Genomic DNA, 16,096 nt, shown 5'->3' with positions numbered 1-16,096 from the left:
TGACTCATAGTGACCCTGTATAGGGTTTCTGAGGAGCAGTTGGTGGATTTGAACCGCTGACCTTGCAGTTCAAACTGACAATGCAGTCAAGTGTTTATCCCTCAGCACCACTCCAGGACTCCAGAATGGGAGTCGGTGTTTTGTCATTCAGTGCCGTTGAGTCAGTTCCGACTCACAGCAACCCTGTATAGGGTTTCCAAGGAGTGGCTGGTGACTTTGAACCACCAACCCTGTGGTTCAAACCCATGTATCTCACAGTGCCACACCAGGACTCCAGAATGGAAGTAGAAGTTAATATATCGTATTGTCTTTGGCTCATTTATATTCAGAGAGTCTCCTCAGTCAGAGCTGTGATCTGCATGCTTCCTTCTTGTACTATCTTGAACTCAAAGTCATTAAGTAATGATGGCAAAATGGCGGCAGGAATCTGTCCACTCACCTTCGTAAAATGGCCAAGCTTTCTTCTTCATCCCCTGTGGAGCCGCTCCTGGCCTGCTGGCTCTCACTCATTTCACTCTGAGGAAAGAAGAAATGCAGTGTATCATCAAGTTTTGCAAAACAAGAAGCCCCCACCTACCCCACCTGCCATTTTGATTTCTTTCTTTTTTTTAATTTAAAGCACCAAAGTCCATTCTTATTTTCCCTCCGGGAAAAGACACGAGGTGAGGTGCCGGCCCATGTTTGTATTTAGAGATCATGTGGGGCAGGGTGGTGCCAGGAGTGTGCAGGTGGGCAGGAACTGTGAGGCTGGCACCTTGGGTCACTGCACATGTGCTTTACAGGTAGTTCTGGGCAGGACTGTTCAGTTTGTCCAAGGGGCTCTGAGCGTGAGGGAGCAGCCTCAACACTCTCACCTTAGCTCTTCTGTAGTTGACTCTTCGGAGCACATTGCCTTCAGAACCGGAAGAGTTCTCCGAACCTCTCCGAATGCCTAGGTTGGAAAGAAGAGGATGTCTTATCAGTTCACACGTTACCACCAGGAGGGGACAACCCTGTATCTGGATGTGTCCTGACTTTGCTGTTGTTAAAACTTTCAGAGGAAGCAAAAGCAGCAGCTCAGAGAAGGATCAGAAAAGCCCAATAAAAATAAAGAACATGGAAGCTGGGAGTTATGTGACGAGGCGAATGGAGCTGGGTTTCTTTTCTTTGAAAAAGACTTGAGATTGATTTAAAGAAACAATATAAACAATACCAAACAAAGGAGCTCTGGTAGCATAGTGGTTACGAATTGGGCTGCGAACCTCAAAGTCAGCAGTTCGAAACTACCAGCTGTTCTGCAGGTGAAAGATGAGACTTTCTGCTCCCGTAAAGATTTACAGCTTCGGAAACCCTATATTGGGTCACTGTGAGTCAGAACCGACTCCATTCTCACAGATGGAAAAGGGCAGGGGATTCTGTTTCTGGAAAAGGTGACAAAGGATAGAGACTCAACATAAAGGTTTTTCTACTCTAGAAAAACAAGTCAGAACATAACGTCTCCTTGGTTCCAAGAAGGCCTTGGTGGGAGACAGGTGTCTGGCTCTCAGGGGTTCTTACAAATTCATGAATGGCATTTGCCAAAGTCCTGAAGAAAAGAGCAGTAGATGTTTCCAACCTGAGTAAATAGTCAGTTTCCTGTGGACAGCAAAGAGTATCCAAGAGGAGGCCAGGTGTCCACCTTGGCATTAGAAAATGGGTTTGGGATGGTACCAGGAAGAGGTGAGTTAGTCAGCCAGACCATGGTGCACATGAAAGTGGCCCCAAAACATTTGGCTATGGATCCGTAGGACATGAAGAACCCAAAAAGGCTGTGATAATCTGAATTAAATTTGAGGAAAATTATTTCAGCAATAGCATTGAGGATGGACTGGCTTGGGGAGAAGTTAGGATTGAGGAAATAATGAAGGCAAAGTTCCTCAAACAGTAAATGTTTTTGTTTCTTTTTTTTAAATCACAACCACTGACTTCTAAAAGGAGCTCTCGTAGTGTAGTGGTTACGAGTCGGGATGCTCACCTCAAGATCAGCAGTTCAAAACTACCAGCTGTTCCGCGGGAGAAAGATGAGGCTTTCTGCTCCTGTAAAGATTTGCAGCCTCGGAAACCCTATACAGGGTTGCTATGAGTTGGAACCGACTCCACGGCACATAACCACCATCACCACTGACTTCTACAGGGAGCATCGTGGCTCAATAAGATAAGCACTGGACTGCGAATCACAAGAATGGTAGTTCGAGCCCACCAGCTGCTCCACTGGAGAAAGATGAGGCTTTCTGTTCCCACAAAGATTTAAAGCCTCGAAAACCCTATACAGGGTCACTATGCGTCAGAACTGACTTGATGGCACTTAACAACAACAAATTTCAGCTGTTGTGGTACGGAAGCAGCTGCACACAATGTCTAAGCAAATGAGAGTGGATGTGTTCTACTACATTTACAAAAACAGTCGATGGGGGTGGATTTGGCCCGCAAGCCACAGTTTGCTGGTCCCTGGACTAGGTCCTAGTATTAGGAATGGAAAGGAGAAGAAAGTGGCAAGAAAATTATTCATATGTTGTTTCCTCCACTTTGCCAAACCCCTCTGCCTCAAAGTCACTCAGTAGTGACACCTCCCAGCTTGAAGGAACGGATATGGTGTGATTGTAGCGTACCTGGGGAGGGGCAGGGAGACTTGGTAAATGCCTCCGGTCTGGGGGCCACAGGCTGCACTGGTCGAGTCTGCTTGGCTGCTAGCTTCTTCAGGCTCACCTGTCTCCTGTGGAACATCTCCTCCATGCTATCTTGTTTCTGGAAGACCTTTTGCACATGTTCCTGAAATGACACAATATTGTTTCACATGCTCATTAGTAAAACAGCTAATAGGCACTGGTGTTAGCAGAAATGTTAAGAGTCTTGCACACAACTGCCTCAAAATGTATTTAAAGATTTTTCATAATGCAATTGTCCACTGACAATGGGGCAGAGTTCTGTCTGGTTCCGGGGTGGTGAGGGGTCTAAACCCCATTTAAGAAATGCGTGATGTCAGGTCTAGAGAGAGGACAGCTTGGTGGGAGGTACACCACAGCCATCTTTAACCTTCTGAAAGACCTTCTAGAAGCAAGGATAAATACCTCTGGGTTGCCTCAGAGGGTAGAATTACGACAGCTAGTTAGGAGTTGGATTTCAGTTCAATATCAGGAAGAGCTGTGGCGTTTTAGTAGAAATGGTTACTTCATAGAGAAGAACATGTTCCATCGTATGTTTAAGCAGAAAGCAGGACGATCACCTTTAAAGGGACGGTATGGAAACTGCAGCTCAATGACCTCCCGACCCTAGCATGTCCATTACTTATTAAAAACTCCTTTAACAAATTTTCAATGTCATGAAAACTCATTTCCCATCATTCACAACAGCCCTTCCCTGTCTGTCAAGGGAGGCTTGTGTGCTGCGGTGACAGCTGTCAGCTGAGCTTCCAGACTCAGCTGCACAAGCAAGACAGGCCTGGGATCTCCTCCTGAGAGCCAGCCAATGAAAACCCCGTGGAGGTGGAGCACAATGGCTCAATCCACAGAAATCCTGGGGAGGGTGCAGGACCTGGCAGCGTTTTGTTCCATTGTGCATGGGGTCACCATGAGTGCCTGGATGGGCGACTCCACGGCAGATAGCAACAACAACACAACAACTGATTTGCAATGATGCAAAGGTAGCATTACCATTAGGTCTTGGTTGAGGATGGATTCATATTCCTTATAAATTTTACTTAGTTCCTGGATTTTATTTTCTGCACCAGTCTCCAAAAACTTCTCAATTTCCTGAAGGGCTGCCTCAGCGCCATCCTGTGACTGGCATTTGTCCACAGGCTGCGAAGCCAGCAGGTAAATTCCCTCGTCACACCATTTCATGGACTAGAAACATAAAGCATAAAAAAAAGGGAAAATAACCAAAAGACCGTACAGTTAGAAGTTGTATCTTGTCTGGAAGTGTATTCGGCTTGAAGGTCCCCATTTCACTTGACAAATGTGTTCTGTTGACTCTTATAATTTTGGAACTATGAGAAGAACTTGCAAAGGAGATAGGATTCTTATGATTCAGTAGTGAGTAATTGTTATCATGACTAATTGAAACTGTCACAACTGTAAAGGTAGAAGTTCTGTAACAAAAGGGTGGGGTAGTTAATCTTACAGTCCAGGAACAGAGGACGATAGAGCCATCAAGGGAGAAGAGCATGAGGAGAATGTGTGACCTATCCAGAGAAGCAGCGGCACCAGAGATGGAGACAGGATGAAGACATGGAGAGAGAGAGCAGTTGAGGACTCTAGACTCATGGGAAGAGAGGGACTGCGAGCTGGTGGTCAAGAAGGCAGGCTTGCAGAATGTGCCATTTGGTTTTTTAAGTTATTATACATTCCTGTGTGTTTTTTGTGTGCCTCAAAACAAAACAACAGAGGAAATAGAAGCAAATACTGTTGAATGATGATGCATGGAGGGGATTGTAATCATTGCAATGATACGAAATACGATAGGTGAGTGCAAAACCGATGTTCTCCATTGTAAACTATCATTCAATTCACAAAAAAACCTTACAAAGAACTTGCAAAGGAAGGAATATAGCTTTAAAAAAGCCAAGATTATTATATAGACCTGAAAAGATTCAGAATTGCCAGGGTGGTGCAAGTCGTTAAAATGGTCAGTTGCTAAAACAAAGGTTGACGGATCGAGTCCATCCAGAGGCACCTTGGAAGAAAGGCCTGACCATCGACTTAATAGAAAACCAGCCAGTCAAAACCTCACTGAGCACCTCTGAACTCTGACACACATGAGGTGGCCATGAATCGAGGATGACTCTGCCAACAATTGCTTTCTCTTTTCTTGGACTACAGTAAAATTTACGAGCAGCTGGTCAGGGAAATAAAATTCAATACAGTTAATTAACCAGGATATTAAGTTTCTGGTTCTTTTATAGAAATCATTAGTTGTAGTTATCGAGTTAGAAACCATAAAAATAATATATCAAGACAAGGCCATCGACTCCAATGAGAAAGAGGACTACAGAGAAAGTGTGACGTTTTCACATAATGAATCCGGTGCTATTCTGACGCTAAAAGGATCACGGGTTACATGAGATGAAGAATCTGGGTTGCAGTCGCAGGGGAGGGGAGATCCAGTTTCAAGCCACGCCTACCGTCTCTAAGAGGGAGGGAGGGGGGACTCCAGCTTCAAGCCACGCCTACCGTCTCTAAGAGGGAGGGAGGGGGGAAAAAAATCCAGCTTCAAGCCACGCCTGCCGTCTCTAAGAGGGAGGGGGGGTGGGTGGAAATCCAGCTTCAAGCCACGCCTACCGTCTCTAAAAGGGAGGGAGTGGGGGATCCAGTTTCAAGCCACGCCTACCGTCTCTAGGAGGCCGTGTAGTTCCAGGGACTTGTTGAGCAGATTCCGCCTCTTCCCAATTTCCGCAGCAAACTGGTCACACAGGTGCTGGAGCTCGCTGCACTTGGGGTGGATCGAGTCCACAGCGTAATGCTTGTTCTCAATAAGTTGGGTGCCCTCTAAGGACAGGGCTCGGGCCTTTTCCACGGACGCCTGCGTAAAAAAGTCATCCCCAGAAAAATCGATTCAGGTGTTATTTTCTGCCACACATTCAGATTTCAACTTCGAGCTGTTTGGTGTGCACCAGGTTTATTTTTGTGATATGCAAACGGAGCTACTATTTTCGGCAAGAGATTAAGCAAGCTAATTGTAACGGGATCTTTGTTGCAGAAGTCCAGGGATGCATATCATTTTTCTTTGTTTACTGCCCTGGGGTAGCTGAAATACCACCAGGTTCCAGAACCTACTCTGGAGGCAAACACTTTTGCGTGTTTCCAAGAGACAAGCAAACTCACTGCTCATTCTGAGTAACCAGACACAGGGGGACAACGGTTTTTTGGAAATCAATGGTCAACAAGCAATTAATTGACAAGAGAGGGAGCTGATGCACACGCCCGGCCTTGTCAGCCGTGGCTGCTGTAAATGGCAGGGACATTTGTGTGCTTAGAGGGTTGGATGGAGAGCTGTCTCCACCTGGGGATGTCAGTCACACACAATGGCCGCTTCAGGTGCTGGTGGGAATGAAGGGTCTTCACCAAGGAGAGAGTGAAAACCACACTGTTGTTTTTCTAAGCAACACTTGGTGTTGTCAATTCTGCCTCCCTCCTCGAAACACATTAAGCCATAACTTTTTGCATGGGCACCTTCTGAGATCCTTACATTGCATTTCTCCTCAAAGTTAGCAAGGTCTTTCAAGAGGTGTTCTACATGTGCCAGGCTGTTGCCCACATCTGTGAAGGTCAGGATCTTCCGGGACACGACATCTAAGGCAGCTTTGACCTGGAACGGAGGAAGGAGGAATGAGAGCAGGGTCCCACTTCAGATCGCTGGAAAGAACATCCAATAATGGAGTCGCAATAACAAGGAAATTTACTACCAGGCATGGAGCTACAAGGAAGGAAACTTCAGGTGAAGACAGGTACAAAATAAAGGCAAACTGTTCCACAAGTAAGAATCACACTAGTAGTGAGTTATCACCTGGGGAGCTTTGGTTTACTTGGTTTGAGGCCATTCATGAAAACCACGCTCAGGTTAAACACTTAGAAACCTGCTGGAGACACCATTGGTACCACTTCTGATTTAACTAGTGAGGTCATTTCATTTCCCCATGCCTCTGCTTATCAACCATAAGGCGGGAAGACCACCTGCCCTATAAGGCCCCAAATATCATGAGGAGAAAACAAGACTGCTCAAGTCAAAGTTGAAAAGACTGCAAGATTATAAACATCAAGGTGTTGGCAGTCGTGATGCTATTCTTCTTGGGTCATGAGATTTCCACAGTCCATTTCATTCCAGCTTACTAATAACTTCCTAAAAAATATATATTTTTGTATATTAGTGAAATAGACAAGGAGCCCTGGTAGTGTAGTGGGTTCTGAGCTGCGCTGCTAAGCACAAGGTCAGCAGTTTGAATCCACCAGTGGCTCCACAGTAGAAGGATGAGGCTTTCTGCTGCTATAGAGATTTACAGCCTGGGGAACCCTATACAAGGTCACCATGTGTCAGAACCCACGTGGTGGCACACAACTGCCACCAGTGAAATAAAACATTTCAACAATTTTTACATGTGTAATTTAGTGACAGTAATTATATTTCCCAAGTTAGATAGCCAGCATCACCCATTACCAGATTTTTTTTCCATTGTTTTCGTAACAGAAATATTTACAGAAAGTATTTACAGAGCCCCTTAAACAATACCTCATTTGCTACCTTCACTTGTCCCTGGTACCCACTACTGAAATTTGGTCTCTTTACATTGACCTATTCTGGTGACTCCATATCACTGGGACCATACAGTACTCATATTTGTCCTTTTGTGTCTGCCTTATTTTATTCAGTATAATGTTTTCAAGGTTCATTCATGTTGTAACATGTATTTGAACTTCTTTCTCTTGATGGCTAATATCCCATTTAAGGAGCTTTGGTAACGTAGTGGTTACAGGTCGGGCTGCTAACCTTAAGGTCAGCAGTTCGAAACTACCAGCTGTTCCATGGGAGAAAGATGAGGCTGCTTCTGCACTTGTAATGATTTACAGACTCACAAACCCCTATACAGGGTCACTATGAGTTGATACTGACTCCATGCCACATAACCAACTCATGTCCCATTTATGGCTAGATCACATTGTTTATCCATTTATCTGTTGATAGGTGGGTGGGTTGTTTGTGTCTTTTGGTTACTGTGACTAGTGCTCCAATGAATACTAGTGCACACGTTTTTTTTTACATTCTTGCTTTCAATTTTCTTGGGTCTGTATATAGGAGTGGAATTGCTGGGAAGCCTAGCATGGCGCAGTAGGATAAGCACTAGACTGCTAACCATACAATTGTTAGTTCAAACCCACCAGTCACTCCTCAGAAACTCTATATCCGGTCATTATGAGTCAGAACTGACTGGATGGCAAACGACAACAATGGTAACCCTATGTCTAACTAATTTTTAATATTTGACATTTATGACAGTGGCAAGAAAATATAGGGTTTCACCTGCTGCTCCTGGGAAACTCTATATAGGATATTGCTATGAGTCGGAATTGACTCCATGGCACTTAACAATAACAACAACAACAAACAAGTGATTTAAAAAAAATGTAATAATAACTCTTGAAATATGAGCGTTTTTATCATTAGAAATTTGCCTAAGAATGGACATGGGCCCACCTTCTGAAAAAGAGGTGAGCAGAAATCTTTCCGAGAGTTTCAGTGATTGTTCTGGCTACCTAGACCGAAGTACCCGGAGGGCAGGAAGACCAATTCATTTTCATCGTTAATTCCCCACTGCGGGTCACTCAGTACCCAGGACACGTGAATGACTCGTTCCACTTCATGGCAACTCAAGTTACACTGAATTGACCACAACTTGTTAAAGACCTCAGCCTCCACCTCACGCTGTTTCATTTTCTTTGTGACTTTTGCACTGTGAACTTACCTTGTTTTAATGTTTGTTTACTTATTTAGGGTCTGATCCCCGGCCCTCTTCCATCTCAACTAGAACAGGAGCTCCAGGTGCACAGGGATCTAGGTCTCCCCAGTCCCTAGACTTATCATGTTATTACCGAGATTTGTACCTGGGACAAATTAGGTGCTCAAGATTGGTCTAAGGAATGACAGTTATTAAGGATTTTTTTTTTTTTTCCTTTCAGCCTGAGGTCTGCCAAATCATGTAGTATTAAAGCAGTTGGCAACGTTGAAAACGCCCTACTTGGCCAACACACCCAATTGGCCTGGTCTCCCTCACTACAGGGTCAGCAGAGTCAGAGCAATAAACTCACACTGATGGGGGCTTGGCAATGATCTGAGCCAGTGAAATGAGTAATAAGACAATAGAGGAAAAGGCCAAAGTGAACATTCTGGGACCACACTCCTTTCAGATTAAAGTGCTTGGAGAAGATAAGGTATCTTCTCCCCCACAAGTCCTTCTTAATGAGACTCAGTGTCATCGGGATGTACCCAGGTCTTTCTCTCAGATCTAAACTCCATCTCTTGTAACAGATAAGACTTTATTGTTGTTGTTTTCAGGGAAGAAGTTTGGGAGGCTACAAGATTTATTCTACCTCATTCCAAAAACCCTCTCAGACTCCTTCTAATATGTACAAGGTCCAAACACTCCACGTAGCTCTCAGCTGTTGAGGTTTAGAGGCCAGAGTTTAGCACAAGCTCATTTTGCACATGGATTCATTTCACTGCTCTTTGAGGGAGACCACCATTTGGAGATGGTAATAAAAGTCCAGAGTTAATCAGGAGCTGACATTCCCATTGTGTCATATCATTCACGTTGTTCAGGAATAAATGTGATGAGTAAGCATTTAAAAACGATACAATCAAACTCAGACTATGAAATGATTTCACCCCGTCCCCCCCTTCCCCCTCCCGTAAATGTGACCTTTGTCTTCATCGCTGTTGGCTTATGTCTCTGGACAAATTTGGGAAGTTTTCAGCCACTACTTTTTTGAATACTCTTTCAGTCAGTCCCACGTTCTTCTCCTTTCCTTCTAAGTCTAGGTTTCCCTTGAAATGAAAGCTAATCTTTTGTTATTTTCTCACAGGTCCCAAAAAGTCTCTTCATTTTTTCCAGTCTGTGTTCTCTCTGTTGTTGTCCATAGTGGGTGATTTCTTTGGTTAATGTTTTGTGCTGTTCATTTGACTTCACTGATTCTTTATCTTTTTCTCCATTGGGCTATTGAGCCATTCTTTCACGAAGTTTTATATTTCAGCTATTACTATAGCTCTTACCATACAGAATCCAAGGCACAGCTGTATCTTGTACTTTTGTATATCCTAGGTTCTGTGTCTGGCACACGATAGGCCCCCAATCAAGGTGTGTTGAAAAATAGCATGCACAAATGAATATAAAGTAAGAACCAGGCTCCTTTACTTACCCACAATTAAACAGAACTACATGCCAATAAACACATATTAAATAACCTTTTACATTTAATGATCTATCATATATTTCAAGGTTTAACCCAATTTAATCTTTGTTGGTTCAATGTGGCTAATAGAGACTATTTTATACCAGGGCTTCAATTTAGTTCAAAACAGTTCAACAATTTTCATCATAAACAAGGGCTGTGTACATATTGCATAGCAATTAAAGCTGTTACCTGTGGTATTTTGACTTAAGTAGATAACAAAATAGGGTCTTGGTGTGATGTTGTAGGACAAGCACTTGCTAATCGCAAGGCTGGTGGTTCAAATCCACCAGCTGCTCCTGGGGAACCCTATACTGGGTTGCTATGAATCAGGACGGACTCAGTGACACTTTACAACATCAGGAAATAAACATTTGTACTTCACTTAAGGAAGGCGGCCAACCACTCCACCTTGAATGTGTTTGTTCTTTAGGACCCTGCCAATAATCCAACCTCCTGCGTCAGGGTCCTGAAACTTTCAGGAGAAAGGACTGTGGTAGAACCTTGGAAAGCAACACACCTGCAAAGCAGCTCAGCCGGCTGCCATCTTTGAATGAAGCACAGATGTTTGTTTCCTACTTGGCTCACGATACCATGGGCAATAGACTTGTTGCTATGAAACTCATATACAGTCCTTACTTATAACGGCAATTGCTGAACCATTCTGGACTGGTTTAAAACCCCATTCAGTACTACACCCCAGTCAACTGTGCTACGACCAGCATGTGGATATAGTAACAACACGGTACACTCGGGCATTTGTTCACTTTCTGTAGCCAGATCACTCAAGTGCCCATCGAAAGGTCCTCTCAAGGCCCTGGTCTACTCACCTCACGAAAATTCTGCTCAAAATGCCGGAGCTGCAGACACTGTTCGAGTTTTTGCTGATGCTTTGTCCAAAACTCATCAAAGGCAGCCTCGGTTTCATTCAACTGGGCAAGGAGCCTAAGGAGAAAGCCGAGATGCAGCTGTACTCTGGTTCAGACCGTCTCCCACGGGTGCTGGGAGTAACACATGGAGAACTTGAGCTAAGAATCATCATCTCCACTGAGAAACTGGGTGTTCACACTGATCATGCAGCTCTGTTTCCACAGCCTTTAACACCCTCACATGCAGCTTAAGCTCTGTCACCGAATTACAGAAGTTTGCCCTTCACGGAGGGTGTCTTGAGAGATCAATTCATGAGCAATAGAGAGGCATTTTGGACAAAACAGCTGGTTCACCCCCTGGCTCTCTTCCAGTCCTCGATCCCCTCTATACCACGACATGCTGGGTGGTACTAGAGCAGGCTTGTAGTAAACCAGAGTCAAATTGAGTTTGTTAATTTTGAAAAAGTCAAAATGGCAAAGGATTGGACTTATTTCTAACTTTGACTCAGAGATGACGGTAAACAGTACAATTCTACAATGAGTGAAGGTGAATAGGTATCGCCAACATTCCTGTACATTTGTTCATGGGTACTGAGCACTTCTGTGTAACCTGAACTGTGTTCAATATCCAACATGCATTATCCATTTCATTCCCACAATCAGCCTGGTGAGAACGATCTATGCTTAGTTCTACTTTACAGAGGAGGAAACTGAGTCTTGGCGAAGTTAACAATGTGCCCACCATGGAACTTGCACTTGACCTGCCAGTCCTTGAACTCACATCCAAACTCTTCCCAGTCCCCAGGAAAGTTCCCTTCTTCCTAACAGCACAGTCTTCCTATGAGCCCTCCAGGATGGGTCCCCAGTAACCCTGCATCTCCCACAATGTCCCCGACACAAAGAGGCTGCTCAGTAAGTGAACACATGTTATGTATCATAGAAGCTCAGTCTCAGCTCCATTGCTGGGTCTGCGGATCACTGCTGGATATCACTGTGCAAGTCATCTAGCCTCGCTGAACTGCTTTCCTTATATGAGACGGGGGTTATAAAACCTGCCTGTATTGCACAGCTGCGAGGACAAAATGAGAAAAGGTGTGTGAAGCTTTGAAAATGTCCAAGCTCCATGAATTATTAGTTAACATGAGCTAATGGTGCACGTATTTTATCCTCTGTACTGTTGCAAACTTGGAAACACAGTAGGAAGTATACAAATCTTTTCCAATACAGAATAAAAGTTATCACTTCAAAAATTATGCCATAAGCGGACTGTGGGACCCTCTCCAGAGTAGCAGAGACACCAGAGATGGAGGCAGAGATGAGGGCATGGAGAGAGAGAGCAGCTGAGGGCTCTGGACACATGGAAAGAGAAAGGCTTTGTGTTGGCGGCCAGGAGGTCCTGTGGTTGTTTAAATGATTATTATATAATTCCTGAGTGTTGTTGAGGCCAACAAAAAACCAACTGAGGGAATAGAAGCAAATACTGTTGAATGACGATGCACGGAGGGGATTGTGATCATTGCAATGAAATGAAATATGATAGGTGAGTGCAAAGCCAATGCTCTCCCATGTAAACTAACATTCAATTCACAATAAAAGCTTGAAAAAAATGCAACTGGAGTTGAAAGAGACAGTCAGGTTGTTTCCCTATCTGTAAGCCACACCTGGGACGTCTTTAGCTGCCTGTGGGATAAACGACTTTGCCTGTAGAAGCTATAGTAATCTAAATGCTATTATTGTTAGACCACCTTCAACGTCTCACAAGGTCAGCAGTTCGAAGCTACCAGCTGTTCCACAGGAGAAAGATAAGGCTTTCTGCTTCCGTAAAGATTTACAGCCTCGGAAACCCTGTACAGAGTCACTATGAGTTGGAACCGACGATACGGCACATAACAACTACAACAACAACAACCTTCAATCTCTATCTTATTTTTTAAAAATACTTCTGAAGAAATAGTATTTGCTCTATGAAATCTTTCCAAGGAAAGCTTTTGTGGGGACTTAGGAGAAAAGTATTCCAGCATTTCAGACAGCCCTGAAGTCCTCTTGCTTTATCATAAATATGAGGAAACAGAGGCTCAGAGAGCCAGTGGGGCTCTTCCCGGTCCCCAAAGATAGCCCCAGAGCCCAGATCGGAACAGGGTCTCCTGTTTCTGAAGTGGGGCTCTTTCTTCCACTCCCAGTTGCCTCGACTTCTGGCCTCTTTATTTCCTTTCAGACTATTTGTCTGTAACACGTCCTGTGCCATGGACATAAAGCAAAACGTCCCTAAGAACACGGCATAGGCAAGGTCTCTCACCTCTGCACTGTGGTCTGATTGTCAAGCTGGTCTTGATTCAGGCTGTACTCTGGGTTCTTGGCCAGAGGCTCCCTGATGCTCTCAAGGATGGTGTGCCCCTCTTGCAGCGCTAACTTCATGTCTTCCTGCAGAGAGAAGAGGGGTTAGCGGTTCACGTTTCAGGGCAGAGGGAACGGCTGGGTTCTGCTAGGCATTTCACCCGGAATGGGGATGGTGACTGAAAAAATCAAGTAAGGAGATAAAGTTTGAGACAGACACAAAACCGACCACAGTGATTTCTTCTGAAGTCTCTTCCACACTGCCAGCCCTCTCATATATGAGGGGCATCAAAGAGTTTGTGGGAAAATTCCATTATCTTTTCATTCTACTTTTACACTAACATTTGGAAGCCCCCTCATATTTCATGTTTCCACTGAGAAAGGAAGACAAGCTAATGTTTGGACTGTAGCTCTCTGCTACCGTGTGTAGGTTTTCATGTGGTGGGCAGGTTAGGGTGGCGAGCACTCACTACTGTTTGCCACCGGTAGCAAGGCTAGGGTTACAGGTCAGTGGCCGGTAAAAGGAGAGGACAAAAAGAAACAGAAATGAGACCTTTCAAATGTCTCTGCTCCTGCAGTTGTTACTCACAGCTTGGAGAGAGGCAGGTTTTAAGCGAGCGCTAGCGCGAGGCGCACTTGGCAGAGAGCAGACACGGAGCTCTGAGAGACGCACCAGCCGGTGGTGGTCGTGATGGCCAGAGTGAGAGCTGGCACCGTGCATGTGGGGGAGTGGTCCGCAGTGTACTCAGGGATCACAATATCCTTAAGACCATATTTATCCCTGAATGAGATGGTTAAAGACCTAGTTCATGCACGGGAACGTCAGCTGTTCAGAATGAGTCTACCACCTGGTCGCCTGCTTCTCTTATAGGAAACAAGGGCTAGAAATCCTGTCTGCATTATGCTAACGAGCAACAGAAACATCTAGAGGCTCTCAGAGTAAAGACAGCTGGGAGAGCTCACGTAGAGAAAACATGCCTTTCGTAAAGTCTTACTTGATTGGAATGCCGCAAATTACTCAAGGACACCTGGGTCAATAAAACGAATCATTTACTTGATGCCAACACATGGTGTGGTGCTGTGGACCGCAAAGTCAGCTTGAATGGCAAGGTCGGCGGGTCATTGAATGACCCACCAGCTGCTCCTTGGAAACCCTATACAGGGTCATTATGGGTCGGAACCGACTCAATGGCAATTAACACAACAACCAACACATGGCTAAGTACTGCAGCTTGCATTTTATAAGATTCACTGATGTTGCACCATGCTTTTTAAAAAGTTCACACCATAGTTCGAATAGTAGAGGTTACCCAGCGAATGAGTTTAAAAAGATATCTCTGAAACTTGTGGAAATTCTCATTCTTACCTAATGTCAACCTCAGTTCTTTCAGCATCCAACATTTCTCACAGAGGTTGAAAGACCGTGTTTTCTTGTCCTCGTGCCCAGCCGCACCCCCTCCCAGGAGCCACACATACCTTCATCTTGTCCTTCTTTTCAGTGTGAGTGGACAAGATTGAGCTTGTGGACTGTACGTCATTGGGCAGTTCTGTTTCGGCCAATTCGGTCCCAAAGGCCTGGAGTATCTGAGCTGTCTGTTTAACCATGAGGGCGAAGCTTTCGATAGCCTTTGGGAGAGCAAGAACAGGGTCACGACGCTTTTCACACCCCGAAGCCTCTTTCTGCTCTGAAAGCAGACACCCAAGTGGTAACCGTTCCCCACCGGCACACCAGACACGAACAGTTTTCAGAAAGAAGTGAGTGAGGCTTTCAAAGCAAACATAGCTGAGATCATACCTTCACCATTAGTTTTTGGACCTCATGATTTCTTCAGAAACACACCGGGTACACAGAAAATATATTTTCACACCCAGGAATCATTCTGAATTGAGATCTTTCTCTCTTTGTTAAGAGAAGTGTGAGCATAAACCACAACACAGGGTTTTGTTTTGTTTGGTCTCCAAGCCCAGAGAAAGCCACTCCTGAATTTATTACTCATGTTATTTCTTTAAAATGACTAAGGTCCCGGGAGACTCTCTCCTCATTCTGAGGAAGAAAACGTTTGCTAATGTGAATGTGCTTTGGAAACGGCAGCATTGGAATGTGAAAGTAATCCTGCCAGATTAACTATGAATTAACAGGACCCACAATTTGCAGCCACTACCCACCAACAACAACCAAAAAATCCACAAAACTCACCGTGCGGTGACACAACCACTTGGTGTGGCAATAATCCAGGGTTCCGCCAAGGTCCTCCGTCAGCTGTGATTTATCAATGTAACCATGTAATTCTGGTACCGAGCTCAGCATTATGATCTAAAAAAAAAGAAAACCCATCACCCATAAACAGAACAGCCACCAGACTCAGAAAGCATAGTTTCACTGTTGGATGTAAAATGCCACAAAGTGGACAGGACCTGGCTTTGGACTTACATGGTGGTGGTTATGTGCCATGGAGTCGGTTCCGACTCACAGCGGCCCTGCACAGAAAGCCTCATCGTTTTCCTGCAGAACGGCTGGTAGTTTTGAACTGCTGAACTTGAGGTTAGCAGCCTGACTCAAACCCTACATGATTTATATTTATTTTTCGATATATCTCTTATATATTTTGGGGTCACTCTATCCATGAGCTTTTAATTAAAATACAGTCCTTGTTTTGTAAGTGGTTAGCCCTGGTGTGGTGCCTTAGGATAAGCACTTGACTTCAAGGTCAGTTTGAACAGCAAGGCTGGTGGTTCAAACTTACCAGCTGCCCCCTGGAAACCCTGTACAGGGTCGTTCTGAGTTACAGCTGACTTGACAGTACTTAACAACAACAATAAAGGCAGATATTGATAAATAAATCTTCACATGTTAAGCATTCTGTGTATCGTTGTTGTCAGGTACCATCAAGTCGGAACCAACTCATAGCGACCCCATGCACAGCAGAATGAAACAATGTC

The 16,096-nt window shown here is 44.5% G+C and overlaps 1 protein-coding gene across 1 annotated transcript in view; it reads right to left on the bottom strand.

The window, feature by feature from the left end:
- Nucleotides 1–16,096, bottom strand: part of MCF2L (MCF.2 cell line derived transforming sequence-like) — a 301,472-nt gene that overhangs the window by 35,978 nt on the left and 249,398 nt on the right. Inside the window, exons 6-15 of the mRNA XM_006851546.1 lie at nt 15,354–15,470; nt 14,633–14,782; nt 13,119–13,243; nt 10,784–10,898; nt 6,202–6,321; nt 5,344–5,535; nt 3,669–3,860; nt 2,628–2,787; nt 855–931; nt 440–516 (exon numbers count right to left, since the gene is read on the bottom strand). Of these exons, the coding sequence (XP_006851609.1) occupies nt 440–516; nt 855–931; nt 2,628–2,787; nt 3,669–3,860; nt 5,344–5,535; nt 6,202–6,321; nt 10,784–10,898; nt 13,119–13,243; nt 14,633–14,782; nt 15,354–15,470 (1,325 nt within the window). The remainder of the gene's footprint in view (nt 1–439; nt 517–854; nt 932–2,627; nt 2,788–3,668; nt 3,861–5,343; nt 5,536–6,201; nt 6,322–10,783; nt 10,899–13,118; nt 13,244–14,632; nt 14,783–15,353; nt 15,471–16,096) is intronic.

Source organism: Chrysochloris asiatica, unplaced genomic scaffold (assembly GCF_000296735.1).
Source record: "Chrysochloris asiatica unplaced genomic scaffold, ChrAsi1.0 scaffold00029, whole genome shotgun sequence".
Lineage (NCBI taxonomy): Eukaryota > Metazoa > Chordata > Mammalia > Afrosoricida > Chrysochloridae > Chrysochloris > Chrysochloris asiatica.
Note: the sequence above shows the minus strand (reverse complement) of the source record. Positions and strands in the feature narration are given on the sequence as shown.